Source organism: Centruroides sculpturatus, unplaced genomic scaffold, assembly GCF_000671375.1.
Source record: "Centruroides sculpturatus isolate CEXI.00-Female unplaced genomic scaffold, Cexi_2.0 scaffold10, whole genome shotgun sequence".
Classification (NCBI taxonomy): Eukaryota; Metazoa; Arthropoda; class Arachnida; order Scorpiones; family Buthidae; genus Centruroides; species Centruroides sculpturatus.
The window spans coordinates 134,788-150,660 of NW_019384396.1; the positions used below are offsets into that span (position 1 = coordinate 134,788).

Below are 15,873 nucleotides of genomic sequence, written 5' to 3' on the forward strand. Positions count from 1 at the left end.
AACTGGGGGGTCAAAATATGATTAGATACTGCCGATCACGTGGTTTATGGATGAAAGTTGAAATTTGGTACACAGTTAGGGTAAGTTAGGAGAACGCACACTAAGAAGGGATTTTTCGAAATTCTTCCCCACGGGGAACAGGGACAGGATTAAGGCTTAACACTTCCATCAACAATGGAAGTGTTAAGTAACAATGGAAGTGCTAAGTAACAATGGAAGTTTTAAGTAACAATAAAAGTTTTAAGTAACAATGGAAGTGTCAATAATGGAAGTGTTAACAATGGAAGTGTCAATAATGGAAGTGTTAACAATGGAAAACAAGAGAAAGCGACGTGCAAGATTTACGGGCGCTGGAGAAAAAAAAAAAATAAAAGAAGCATCACAAAAATTTAAAGAAAAGAATCCTGAGGCAAACAAAAGAGTTGTAAAGAGGCATTTTGATAAGAATCCCGATGGTAATAAAGAAGCTGTAAAGAGGCATTTTGATAGGAATCCCGCAAATTAGAGAAAACCTGCTGTCGATCACACATTTTTTTCTAGGTCTGTATCGCACCCAAAATTAAAAGGAAAAGTATATTAATTAAAAAGTTTAACATTAAAATGTCGATTACATATAATAAAAGAGAAGAAAAATTATAATTATTAATTTTTCTCTACTTTTCGTAGTTTGTTTACGTGTGGTCAACGAGAACTTTCTTAGAAAATTATAAAAACCAATTAATGATTTAATATAAAAGTCATCTGGAAATTTAAAACGCATTTCTCATAATATGGAATTTCTTTTGATTCTTGTAATTTGTAAAATTTACGAAACGTTCAAATAGCATGATTTATATTAAAATGAATTGATGAAATTCAAGTTTCTAAGTTCAGAAATCATTTTTTTACAACCCATAAATATATCGATAATACGTATTTATGAATCAAGTTTCTGATAAGTCTTTTAACCTTGAAATTTTCTGTCGACAGACAAGAAAAATTAACGAAATAATTTAATTTCTTCGAAACTGTTCAAATGGCGATTTCTGATAAATTAATTGCAATTGATAAAATATTATTTTCCGAATTTAATCTTAAACTAAACAGGGAAATTAATTAGGAATTAATTACTTCGGCAGTTTATCCACGAGAATGTTTCCTGTCTCCAACCACTGAAAGCGGATGTATTCAAATATTAAGTTACTATTAAACTGAAAACAGTGACCATCTGGAAAGCGAGATGCGCCCTTACTTTTGAAAATAAGAAAAGGAACGCAACTCTTGTAATAAATAAAATTCGTGATGAGACTAACTTCAAACTAAAAACTGACCATGAGAACTTTTCTGATAGGGAACACAACAACGCGCTATACTTTGGCATTGAAAATATTATATAAAAAAAGTTACTAATAAATTTGTATTTAATGATCAGTGGTAATAAACTACTTTTGCTTCGATTGTAACTGTAATTATGTATGTCTTTATAGATAAAGAATACAAATATTTATTGTAACTGTAATACTCATAAAATTATTTCTGTTTAACATGTAACTTTTGTATACACTCTATTTTATAATATCTCGTAACTGTACAGCTTTTACATAATTCTCTAATTATAATTGCCAATGTTTGTGAAATGTAAAAGCCAAAGTATTAATGCAGTATACGGTTTATTTCTAACTCACATAAAATTATCTGTACTCAGTACGAAAATATGATTTAACGTTTTTGTATGTTTGCTTTTGTTATGTATACCATTTTCTCATAACACCCAGCTTGTATATAAGTGTATATATATTGCTATTGTAAATATCCTAGGGTATTATGACCATTTCATAATTTTCTTGTTTTTATACTTAAACAATGTACGAGGAGATTCATAAATGTTTCCTGCTGCTCAGCATGTTGCTGATTTGTAATAATTAATAATTCTAAATAGCTTTAAATTAACCACATCGACCTATATAGCCAGTGAGGACGAACCTCTCCGAGAACCGTGATCCAATTACGATCGAGGACTTTCAGAACGTCCAACGGACAATGTCTACATAGCTATCGGCTCCAACTTCGCAAGGTATTTATCGCCACGCGAATTTGTTGTAAACTCTCTCTCTCTCTGATCGCAAAAATATCTTAGATATCCTATATATCTCTCTATTGAGAACTCGATATCGCATATACTCGAACGTTCGTGTTTCGAATAAACGTTGTTTCGTTACCCCAATCTCCGTTTGAGTGACTTCCGGTGCGCTGTCTCTCACCGCGGTCCGAATCCTATTGCCCACGCACGCGGCCGCTCGCGTGACTGAACTAATCGCCGTCTCGGCTTCCGGGTCAATCAAGATCCGGTGGTGTCTGTCCTGACCAAGAAAAGTTAAAAGTTATTAAAAAAATAATCATTTGTCTTACCGTTTTCTTGACCCAGAGAACATCCGATTATCAATAAAAAGAAACAAGCAACGATCATCTCGGGAACAATTAAAACACTCGAATTTAGAGAAGAACAAGAGTCGCTGTTTTCAGTTTAAAAGTAATTTAATACTTGAATACATCCGCTTTCAGTGGTTGGAGGCAGGAAACATTCTCGTCGATAAACTGCCGAAGTAATTAATTCCTAATTAATTTCCCTGTTTAGTTTAAGATTAAATTCGGAAAATAATATTTTATCAATTGCAATTAATTTATCAGAAATCGCCATTTGAACAGTTTCGAAGAAATTAAATTATTTCGTTAATTTTTCTTGTCTGTCGACAGAAGATTTCAAGGTTAAAAGACTTATCAGAAACTTGATTCATAAATACGTATTATCGATATATTTATGGGTTGTAAAAAAATGATTTCTGAACTTAGAAACTTGAATTTCATCAATTCATTTTAATATAAATCATGCTATTTGAACGTTTCGTAAATTTTACAAATTACAAGAATCAAAAGAAATTCCATATTATGAGAAATGCGTTTTAAATTTCGAGATGACTTTTATATTAAATCATTAATTGGTTTTTATAATTTTCTAAGAATGTTCTCGTTGACCACACGTAAACAAACTACGAAAAGTAGAGAAGAATTAATAATTATAATTTTTCTTTTCTTTTATTATATGTAATCGACATTTTAATGTTAAACTTTCTAATTAATATACTTTTCCTTTTAATTTTGGGTGCGAGGCAGACCTAGAAAAAATGTGTGATCGACAGCACGTTTTTTCTACTCCCCTGCTCCGCGAGTAAACAATTCAGAAATTTACGACATTTCTGGTTATGGGCCCAGGCGTGCTAATTAAAGCAAATGTATAAACCTTTGATAGTGATTATAAGCAACTTTATAAAGGGGGGAAAAAGCGAGAAATGTAAAGAATTTGATACCAAATATAGAGGTGAGTGCAAAATTTTGGCTGAAAATTGCTATTCATCAACTATAATAGTTGACTGCTTTGAATTACCCAACAAAGAAGTTTAAAATGGTGTTTTTGTTAAGCGAGAGTTTTGTAATACACGATGCGAGTGCCTAGCAATCAGTCAAATACAAATGGGCTGGAGCTGGCTTCAATATAATAGTACGAACCGTAGCACAGCTCAAACTAGCTACGTGATTTATCAGAAAACAGAAGAAGGCACCTGGGTGAACTTGATCCAGCAAATAAAAAAAAAATATGAGAAATAAAACATCCTTGAAAACAAAGTTAAGTGGCATCAAATGAATGAGAAATGTAAGTGCAGTAGCTCATACGCAACGTGCGTAATCACTCGAAGAACAGTTAGGAGCGTTAAGAGAAGATGATCAAGATGCCGAAGTTGTTTCAATCGCTCTACAAGCGATACAAGCAAGTTAACATATCTATCATTTTTACAGTAAAAAGCTTTGATACAAGTAATGTACGCGAGATAACTCTAGATAAAGTAAGACAGGCCCTTATTAAAAAAGTGAAAAGAAAGACCATTGATATTGACAGGGAAAATGCATTTCAAATAAAACATAACTTCAAAACGAAGGAAATAGTATGTTACAACTGTGGAAGAACCGGATATTTTATTACATAATGTTTATTTAGGTCATGAATTAATCAAGATAACAAAAATAATAAAGGTAGTATATACTGTAGAGCGTCGTTTATCCGAATCAATTGGGGACAGGGGGTTGTTCGGATAACTTATTTTTCGGATAACCGATTATGTACGAAAAAAATATATTAATCTATCCCATGTTAAAATTTTTCTCCGTTGCGTGTCGCTTCTCGTTAAATTTTCGTCGACGTTAAGCCTAAAGTAAACTTTTTAAAATAATAATCGTGGTTATTGTATCGTTAAAAATTATTTCTTTATTTTTTACTAACAAAATAAATATATTGAAAAATATAAAAACAAAAAAATTATACTTTAGAAGTTAATCTAGTATCAAAAACGTTCGATTCAGCACTACACACAGTCCCAAGAAAAACACCACACAAAAGTGCCAGTACTGCCAGCTAAAACACACACATCAACCAAAAAAATATTGGAGTAGCCCAAGATATAGCCAAAGGTTGCAGCGCCACAGCACTATCGAAAATTTAAATTTGCCGACTGGATTGCTTTTGGATAACCGACGCTCTACTGTATAAGGTATAAGAAAGGTAATAGATACTGTACAAGATATAAAAATGAATAACAGCTATTTAAAACTCGGAACCCATATTCAAGGTTTCTACAGTTAACGACAACATGGGTAAAAAGGAAGTCACAGCCTTTCGAGCCGTTGCTAAGTTTGCTGGTTATTTAGTTGGCGAAGGAAGTTCTGTACATAGCACATAAAATATTTCTGTTTCAGATCTCGTTTGAAGCGCAGGTGATCATTTAAAAGTGTTATCTTACCATGAAGCTTACCATTGCTTACCAGCAAAAAATCATTGACAACGTATGGAATAGAAATAAAACTCTTCTACACCATGAAATTTAATGTATATAGATTTTAATTACACATCAGAGCTTAGTTGACGTAATGGTTAACGGACTAAGTGATAATAAAATGAGAAATGAATAGCATATACCAGTGATGTAACAGTAAAAATATTCTCGCTGCAAGTAACAAACAAAGAACAAAACAGAAAAGCAGACCACGAACACAGTTTCTTATTGTGCTTTTAACTCACAGATAGAGAAATAGTTGTAATAGAACAAAATAATAGACACTAAGTGGATTAATTCAGAAGCGGACACAATAGGAACGTGAAAAAAACTGAAATATAAACAGAGAATTTTTGTTGTTATACGAATTCATAAAACGTAAAGTTTTGTAATAATATGTCTTAACCATTTACAGAAAAATGCTATTTCAATAAAGTAGATGCTTACACAAGAACACGTACTTAATGACGTATTACATCCTATCTGGTATTTCTGTTAATATTATTGTTTGCAACCAGTGCCGTAACTAGCCATTCCCGTGCCATGTGCAAGAATTTCCATTTAGGCCCTTTAAATAATTAGGTTTGGGAAAATAATAAAACAAATACATGCATTTTGGGCCCCCCTTTCATGTGGGCCCTGTGCGGGTGCACCTGTTGCACCTGCCTAGTTACGGCACTGTTTGCAACATTATGGAATATAGAGTTTCTCAAACGAGATTCCGGCTGCTTTTTAACCCGAAAAACCCGCAATATTTCTAAAAGTTCCCTTTTTTCTTATTTTGTGTTAAAGTTAAGAAAATTTTGCATATAGAAAGTATAATTAACTCATAAACTGTTAAAATACGTTTGTATTTATTCATTTTCAGCCTGCTTATTAGTTTTTTTAAATTTTTCCTCGTTATGGCATGTCACAAATGGTCAATAATCAATATACGTAGCTTATTTGCGGCGGAACCCTGAAAATTCTTTACTTGTCCTGTAATATCTGGAATAATTGCGCTGATACTGTCTTAATTTTTAACTATGCCTGGTAGCTTCAATAACTGCATAATAACGGCAAGTTGTGCAAATTGGTCAAGGATAAAAACGAGTACGAAGTCTGCGAGTATGATGTTTTTCTTCATAAACCCGATTATTAAAGCCGAACGAACTGCCGAATCATTGGGCTATAAGCTTGATGTTTCTATTAAGGCATCCGAGATAGACAAATCAAGAATACTAGATGGCAATAAGTACTGTACTGTAACGCTTTTCGAAAATGAACTAAAAGTGTTCCAGGCCACAGGTGAAAAACACATAACATCTGTCTTCTCTTAAATGCATTAAAGACAATTCTACTAACAGCAATTGAATCGAAAAAAGAATTTTCGGTAGCGGGACTTTTCATTACTAAAATAAGAATCAGATTGACTGATCGGAGTATTGACCGTCTTTGCTTTTTAAAAATTTTATTATAAAAATTTACAATAATATTTTGTATTACGTTTTATTTAAAAATGAAAATTACTTTTTAAGTTACAAGTTTTATCTAAGTTCATTTGTTATTTAATTTTCAACTTAATTCGAAGCATTTTTTGTTGTTGTTGGTATGCCGTTTCCAGCAAACTTTAATAAACTTTTTCTATTTGTGAAAATTTCCACGTAATTCAAAAGTAATTTTTAATTTACAGATTGAAACTCCCAAAATTCTTGCAATTTCCAAAGACTATTGATCTAAAGCTTAATCAGTAATGATAAAAGTCTTATCCGATATGGTAATATCTATATCTATATCTATATATATAAATGGACATGTATGTCACTATATTTCACTTTTCCGCCAAAACTACACATCGCACGTGAATGGTGTTTGTATATGGTAGTAGCCCCAGTTTCCATTCGTGCACTATGGTGGTTGCGTCTCGATAGCTATAAGGATGCGGGAGATATGGGGCTGAAAGTGGTTGAAAGTGGTTTTCTATTTCGAATTTTATGTTCGAATTTGTTCGAATTTAATTCGAACATAAAATTCGAATATTGGTTCGATTATAGAACGATTGTAAACGTTCCAGTAACGTTGAAAATAGTTCGTTTGACTGGACGTGAACAGGAGACGTTCAGAAATAGAATCGGGACCATAGAAATAGAAAACGGATAAGATTGGCTATAATGTAATTATCTTAATCTTCACTATCGTTACTTTTTAAAAACCCAGCGAAGCGTTTCTTTGCAGCTAGTTTTTTATAAAAATAGAAAGATATGCAGAAATGAACCTGCATATTGTTAGAGAACTCAATCAATTGTTGGATCCGCAGTAATTTCAATGCATTTATAACATATTAAATGCCAGTAATTCCGGATTTTTTGGTCTCTCAGACTCGTCTTTATTGTCATTCATCAAAGACAGAAAAATATAAACGTGATGAAGTAAAAGAGAAATGTATTTCTAAACAAATTGTTCAAATATATCCGAGCGTATATCAATCAGGTTCAAAACTAAGTTATTGTTTTAAATAAGAATTTTACGATTTTTGCAAGTACAATTTTTCGCATCCTAAGCCATCCTAATTCGAGATAACTGCAACTGACACCATTAAAAAAAATACATAGCACACACCAATTTACCTACAAATACAGGATAATAAATGCCAATTAACTGTAATGCATTATTCATTTTAATGGTCAATTTAATTACGTTAGTAGCAATATCGTTGTCAGTGCAAATTAATGGTGTAGAGTGTGGATTTACCATTAAGTACTGAAAACGAGTTTCTCTTTGAATTAGTTTGAAACACACAATTTCAACACATCGCCGTATCAATCAGAATTTACCCAATCTTATTCAAGGAATTTTGAACCCGAATAAAATTGTGCGTAAGCGAAATTGTTGATCTGTGGTGCACAAACAACACCTAAATTATTACATAACTTGAGTGGAAGGTAAAAATATTTACTGTGATGTTCGCTTACGCCCACGTAATGTAGTTCAGTTACATTTTTAATGATAAAGGAAAAATCCAATAAATTTTGTAAAACTCCAGAAAAATTAAATTATCTGAATTGCTTGATTTTCTACTAAATGACTAAGACAGTTAAAGCAGTGTATCCGGACCATAACCACCATCAATCTTACAACAAACTCAAGAAAAATCCATTTAAATTAACTTGGTTTTTCTTCATTATACAAAGTTGTAAAAATCCAGCGACGGGTAGCTTGACTTTCCTGGCAACATTTAAAATGCGTTTGGGGTGCCATCTGTAACAGCCTTTTATTATTAAAAACTTTTTGTATTATTTATAATCAAAAAATGGCAAACAGTTTTGTTTTTATGGCAGAGGTGTGTTTTATTAAAAATTGTAAATGCTAATAACGAGTAAAATCGTCATTAAGTCTGACTGTATTCGAGATACGACACACAACTCCTCTTTATCTCCCACTTCGTTAACTTTTAACCATCAAAACTTAATAGCATTAATCTCCCTAACACACGGACCATTCTGCAAAATTTCATATATTTTACACAAAAACTACAGGAATTATTAAACTTCATAGAGGGTGAACACATTCGTACCCCTCCAAATACACACTATTTATTATTCATACATCGAAAATCCCGATTTAAAAAACTATTTTGTATTCTTCTACGTTTCAATGTCTCCTGGGTCAAAAAATGTAAAAATCCGACTATCAAACTTTCCCTCTGTTATGTTATTTATAACAGAGACAGAAAAGTAAAACGAATGTCTAATGTGCGTCGGGAGAAATCCCCCTCTCTAAATCTATCCTCGTAGAAATATATGTGTACGTAATTTGTTATATTAAGCGGTAGTTATTACTCATCAATCCATTTTAGACAGGAACATTATCTTAGAGTATGGGTGGTATCATCCTGTGAATTATCACTATTATTCCTTGTGTTATTTAGGATTTTAAGCCTTTATTTTGGTTAAATTTAAAATTGTGAATAGGTTGACGCAAAAATGATTTAATGGTAAATCCATTACACAACACTATTAATTAGCACCAACAAGATTGTTGCTACTAATGCAATTAGAACTTTCATTAAAATGAATAAAACATTAGTGTTAATTGACATTTATTATCCTGTTTTTGTCAATAAATTTCTGAGCAAGATGTATTTTCTCTAATGGTATATATTGCGTTTACATCAAATTGTGGTAGCTTACAATATATATATAGAGAGAGAATTTTTAATAGGAACACTGGAATTTCATATATACCTATTTTTGAACTTGGATTAAAAGAAACATAGAGATATTTGAACTATTTGTTTATATATGAATTTCTAGTGTATAAAAATATAGTTTATATTATTGTGTTGTTAATTGGGTTGCAATTTTCGAGAATTGCAGACCGATAATTTCGCACTGATTTTCATCTGTTTATCTGTCTTTCCTTAATCCTCAGATCAAAGATAAATGAAAGTCGAAAATCAGATATGGAAATTTTACGGGCAGGAAATCTCGAATAACTACATACAAACTTTTGGTTTCAACCGGAAATAACGTTATTTCAATTCAACATTTTCCTCCACAACAGAGTTAGATACACGACAGGTATTACTCTATTGTCAACAGGAAAAGTTTAATGTATAAAGGCAAGACACTACTAAAAGCGTAGACAATGTGATAAAAAATTGCAGTTTCAAATCGTGACGTTATCACAATAAATACTTACTCGTTACACTTGTGTATTACTATTAAATAATAAAGATGTGTTTCAGAAACAAACAATATCGAGAATTACTGGTATTGCAGACTTTATAAAGTACTAGTATAGACAATAAGCTATATTTACTAGTTGATTGCTCTCTCTAACGAATAACACTCGAAGGAATATCTTGCTTTAGAGAAAACATCTAACAAATGTATGTATAACATATATTTATCTAACAAAGTTCTATTTCATAGAAGGCACAAACAAACTTCTAATACTACAGTTACCGCAAAAAGTGTTTATAAAAACGTATAGACAGACTAAACAGTTAAGATGCCAATACACCAGAGATCGAATTTCATCAACTCGGAAAACACTAAATTTTTACGGTTGGTGCATACGACAAACTCTGAAAATTCCTTTATCCCTAGGGTTTTGCCCTCGTTACCCGACCGCTCCATTGCTGGCTAAGTCCAATACTTAATGGGCTCTATAAAACAGCCCTACTTCGTGTCCGAAAGGCAAAAATATTTTTAAAAAACACAAAATATCAATATATAAAAAGTTGTATGACAAGATTAAAGGCTGGAATTCAAATCGATAAATGACACGAATACGTTTTTTATTACAGAACGGAGAATTCCAGAAACGCGCATGTTCTCCACCCACAGTCGAAATTTAGCCAATCATTATTCATTTCCTTTAAGTACGTCAGCGCTGATTGGAAAATTTGTGACACTTTCGGTCATTGTCAATTCTAATGCTACCATCGCGTTATTCCTGTTGATCGAGTGAAGACAGAAAATGCCACCCGCTGTTCTATTAATGTGCTTTTCATTAATTACTCTGTTCAACGCCATACAGTCCAGTAAGTTATTTTTCTTTATTTAATTGTTTTATTAGTGATATTTTTATGTTGGAATGTCGTCTTTTGTGAATAAAATACACGTTAAAATCTTTTTCTAAAGATAGATGTAATGCATTTTCTGTTAGAAAAAAATGTTTTAGAATAAATAAAATAGTGAATATATTTTTAATGACAAATAACCTTTCAGACTTCGCAGTATTATATCGTGCAGCTGAATTTTAACGTTATTCGTGGGAAAATGTCTTAAACTTCTTCATTTGTACTTAAAGTAATTAGAAAATACAACTTGATTCGTGTCAAATAATCGAATTTTAAATTAAAATAATATCGTTGTATCGTATTGAAGAATAAGTATTATTTTGGGCTGCAATTTTAGAATTACGGACCTTATACATTTCTATGGGTGTTCGTTTGTTGCACTGTCCGTATTGTTGCCTGTTCTTTCTTAATCTCGTGAACGGAGTTAGATGAATTAACGCTGAGACCACTGATGGAAGGTTTAGGAGTGGGAGGCCCCAATTAAGTATATAGGAACCTCCAGTTTGGAGCAAAAGTCACATTATTTCAATTTAAATATATTTTGCAAAACAATGTTATTTTTAAGGCATGACTCTCTTGTTAACAGGAAAAGTATATATACAGGTGCAAGAGACTACTATAAAAATTTCTTCCAGGCATTGTGACCATATCCCAATAAACAATTTTTCTATAATTTTGATATGTGATTAGGATCGAAATCCTGTGACATGATAAAAGGTTTCCTTCATGCTGGATGATGCGATCTTCCAGGTCTTTCAGTTCAGACCGTATTTTAAGCCCTCTTCTCAAGATGTTTCTTCAAAAAAATGGATATTCAACACCTAAAAACTAAAATTACTTTAACTATGTCACATCTATTTATGCTATAATTAATCAGTAGTTCTCAAAATGTTTATTAAAAATTTGTACTTAGGAATAAAATTTAATATATTTTGTAAATGTTACATTTATGTAAATTAGAATACATACAGGTATATTGTATTGTTATGAATATTAAAAAAATATTTTAATTTTCAGAATCTGAAAACAAAAAGGAAATATGGAGGTTGCCCTTAACAATTGTAAGTACTTCCCTTGTGTTTTTCTCTAGAATGAATTGTTCATCTTTACTTATTATCAGTGGCGTAACTAAGATTTAGCTCTGGGAAATGATCTCGGAGGTGATCCATAAAGTACAATTAAAATAATGTGAAATTAAGCTTACCCACGAGTACCGTTTATTAATAAACAATAGTCATTTCAATTCTAATACAGTTTCTAGTAAAAATTCACGTTTTTTGTTTTCTCACGAACGTCTAACTTTTTTTATTGTACAGACCGGTAGAAGTGTTTTTTGACCTATACAATACTTTGGACCGGACTGTAAAAAGAAACCAAGTGAAACGAATTCGTGAAGGAATGTAGCTTCTTCTTGAAAATAATAAGAGGGTTTTTTATAAATAAAAAAGTCTCTGGCAATCAATTGAAGAACATTTAATGATGCCACAATATTACATTTATGTCGCACTAATTATCAATTTACATCGTTATTTTTTTATATCTTTATTAATTTTCCATTTGCAGACAGGGGCTCTTACAAATTCTACCTGTGAGGAAGAAGTTTTTGCAAGAAATTATGAAATAACGAATTTGTTGAAAAATATATTAAATTTCAAGTTAAGTATAAAATTCTTTATAAGTTGTAGGAATTAATTATTATAATATAATTAATTTTAATTTGCCTTTGTTTGATCTTAGCCTTACCGTATTTATTAATTAATTTAATTTCTTAATAAGAAATTTAAAATAATTCAATCGTTTTAAGACTATTTGTGTGACCGTTTGTACGATATTTAAATTATGAGTAATAAAAAACTTTACATTAATTTTATTATTTTATTAACTGTTTTGTAGTTTTCTAATCACTAATACTTTTTTCCAGCAGATGCGCCACAGCAAGAGTTTCGCGGAAGGTACTCTCTGAAATGCTGGAAGATTTTAACATATTTGAATTGGTGCAACTAAAATATAAGGTATTTGTGCGTAATTCTTCTTAATTCTCCTCCTATTCTAACGCTTTTTGTAGCCAACAGGAGTGCACTCATTTTATCAAATCTAAAGTACCTAGATAATCTACGTACTCTAATCAGATCAATGTATTATCAAAATTATATAACATTCTATTGTATTATGCTTAGACGTTAAGCAAAAACAAAATTATCTCAAATTTTCAACGATTAGGTTGGGACTACATAATAGAAATAAAACCCACAAAACTACTTATGTCGGTTCCCAGACGAGGTTCAAACTCGAGTAAACCGTGACATTCTTGCGCCACACAAGATGTAAACAACGAGACTTGTTTCAAACTATCTGTCAAGGTCTTAGCGGAAGACAAACTCTAACACGAGCGCTCATAAACAGGTAGGTCATTCACTCGCGTGTCTATAAAATGTTGGACAAGATAAACCTTTTCGAACAAAAAAAAAGGAATTTTTGATAGATGAAAGATGAAAATGGTCGATAAATTCTTAGACGTCAAAAAATGGTATAAACAACGGCCCGAGTTTTGAGTGCGGGTGTTATTGTTTTATAAACAGTCACCGAGCAGAGTCAACAAAGAAATATCGGATGGACACCTCGAATCGGACATTTCCCGCTACCCGAAAAGGTTTCGTCTCGAACCTGGAGACAAAGGAGAGACCAATCGGGAAGCGAGGAATGGGACGAGGGACCGATCCGAAATGCGAATAGTGGAGGAAAAAGTATGAAAATCGGAACTTCAAGGTCGAAAGGAAGTCTCCTCTGGATTAAGCTTACCGTTCTGATTTAGATTGTGTCGTGCAACCGCCGATCACCTAGGACGCCGCAGCTTCCGATGAAACATAGGAACACCGAGATTTTGGAATTGTCAAATATCGATGTAAGCATCAATTCGAACAAATAAACGGGTTTTCTCTTGTAAAACACTTGTTCTTCATTTACCTCCTTCGCTACCGCCCACATACGCAGTTTTCCTTTCGCTCATTCTGACGCGGGAGTAATTGTATTCCCCCTTTCAGTCGGCAACCTTACACTTAATAGAAACTCTAATTGTATCCCTGATCATAGAAGGGTTAATATAGAACTTTCCAACTCGATGTTATACGATTTGAAAAACTTTGTTAATCTATTTAGAGATTTCATGCAGCATCGCGTGATTAATGTGCTACTTTCCTTTTTTGTTCTTAATTATAAATAGTAACTTTTCGTATTTTTTTATTATTCAGCTAGCAGATATTTCGCATATAACAGTACCAGTTACTTTTGATGCAATTCAATATGTGGACTTCGTTGCGGTCAATAGAGTTGAATCGATTACTTTCATAATAAAGCAAAGGAAAAAGAAACTCGATTGGAAAACAATTTTTAATTCATTTTCAAAACAGGTACAAGTTATATAACGACTTTATTTCAATTGTTTTAAAATGCTAATAAAATATTTGCAATGCAATAATGTCATTTCCTTGTTATCAAATTAATAAGATTTGGATAGCCTTGGCATTCTGTGTTATTCTCTTCGGATTAATATTTCGAATATTCCTGCGACACACGGAAGGAAATCCTTGGACTCTTACAAGTATATACTGGTATCTACTCAGTACATTATTGTTTCAAGGTAACTTGTAAATCATATAATTTTATGGCACATAATATTTAATTTAAAACAGTAATTTTCTTCTATAGGAGTGGACACCAGAAATTTGAATCGTTCGTCGTCTAGAATAACATTTGGAATTTGGTTGCTAATGGTAGCCGTATTGTTGTGGGGTTATGCGGGAGTTTTGACTTCTTTTTTGGCTGTGCAAGTTGACGAGCCTTTACCGAAAACATTCGATGAATTGGCAGAAGCCATTAAAAGAAAAGAATTTACTTGTTATATAATGGAAGGATATGATATTCAACGGATTTTACGAGTAAGAAATATACTGTAATAACAAAGCGTATTAGAAACTTCGTCTTACTCGTAAGTAGTAGTGGTTTGACCCATCCTGATTACAAAATTAATTTTTTAAGAGAAATCTTAATCACAAATTTTAATTAAATTAATTTTCTGATCACAAATCTTAATTAATTTTATTTTAACAATAAGTTTAATATATTCCGTTTAATTATTAAATTTATTATAAAATTAAGTTGTACTAATTTGTAATAATAATTTTTTAAAATAAAAATTTGTTGAGTAAATTAAAATGTGACAATTTGAAATAATATAACATCCAAACAAAATGTAATCACAAATGTTAATGAAATTAATTATCAAATGTTTTTAACAATTAATTATTTTTTCTAAGCGAGTAGGTGTCAATTTATTGCTTCATATAAACTTAATTTTCGATAATAATTTTTACAATTTGTACTAATATCCGATGTGGTTGAGAATTATTAATATATATTTGCAATTTACTTTGTCCTATTATCTGAATAAATTTAAAACACGACAACCTATAATAATAATATTACAATAAAATAAAGTAAAATAGGGAAAAAGTTCAATATATTGATAATAATTATTTAAATTATATTTGTTACTTATTTATTAAATACCTACCCATACAATGTATTGATTTTGAATATATCTATTTTTTGTTTAATCAAGAATTGTTCGTAAGATAGAATATCGCAAAAAGAACAATGCTTTTTAAAATATTTGTGGTAATAACAATATTTTAATATTATCCAACCTAAAAAGTTCGATGTCTAAATAATTGTAGTTCCAGTTTTTAAAAAGATTTTTTTTTCTATCTGTCGACCTTAAAATAAAAATAATTCATTATACGTTGTGAAATAATTTAATAAGTTTTGTAAATTATTATTTGATCCAGCCCAGTTATATCCAATGGTTTTTCGTCTATAAAATTTAATCCATGAATTTATTTGCTAGTAAAATTGACTTGCCATTGATCTTTTGCTGATAATTGATACTTTTTAACAGAATCTATATTAATGTCTATTACAGTTTCTATAGGACGGTGTAATGTTTTTATGACCAACTGTCGATAAATAATTTTATGATCTTTCACTTGATCTCAATGCTTCAAAATCTATTAGAATCGCATTCTGCAATTTTATATAAAGAAAAATTAGGATTAGTATTATTTTATATTTAATAAGAAAATAACAAAATAATTTCATACATAAATATTTATTTAGCTGATAAACTATAATTATAGATATTAAACTTATAAAATGAAACTCTGATTATACACATTTTTGTTTTTTATTAATTATGAACTCATATAATAATTTAAATCAAGGTGAGATATCAATAAACTTTAAGAATGAATTTTACAACAATAAGGTAATTTATTGTAACACTATCTGTATTAGTTATATATTAAAGTAGGTACAGTTAGATTAGTTTTAAATATATTTTAATTAATTTCTATACATTTAAATTTATATTAACGAGTATTTATTTAAATG

General features: G+C 31.0%; 1 protein-coding gene across 1 annotated transcript in view; it reads left to right on the forward strand.

Moving 5' to 3' along the window:
• Positions 1-1,719: 1,719 nt before the first annotated feature.
• LOC111618396 (glutamate [NMDA] receptor subunit 1-like) overlaps positions 1,720-15,873 on the forward strand; it is a 20,640-nt gene continuing 6,486 nt past the window's right edge. The window contains exons 1-8 of the mRNA XM_023359909.1: positions 1,720-2,053; positions 10,153-10,389; positions 11,446-11,489; positions 11,992-12,083; positions 12,353-12,440; positions 13,677-13,835; positions 13,933-14,065; positions 14,134-14,363. Coding sequence (XP_023215677.1) covers positions 10,326-10,389; positions 11,446-11,489; positions 11,992-12,083; positions 12,353-12,440; positions 13,677-13,835; positions 13,933-14,065; positions 14,134-14,363 — 810 coding nt within the window. The 5' untranslated portion in view covers positions 1,720-2,053; positions 10,153-10,325. The remainder of the gene's footprint in view (positions 2,054-10,152; positions 10,390-11,445; positions 11,490-11,991; positions 12,084-12,352; positions 12,441-13,676; positions 13,836-13,932; positions 14,066-14,133; positions 14,364-15,873) is intronic.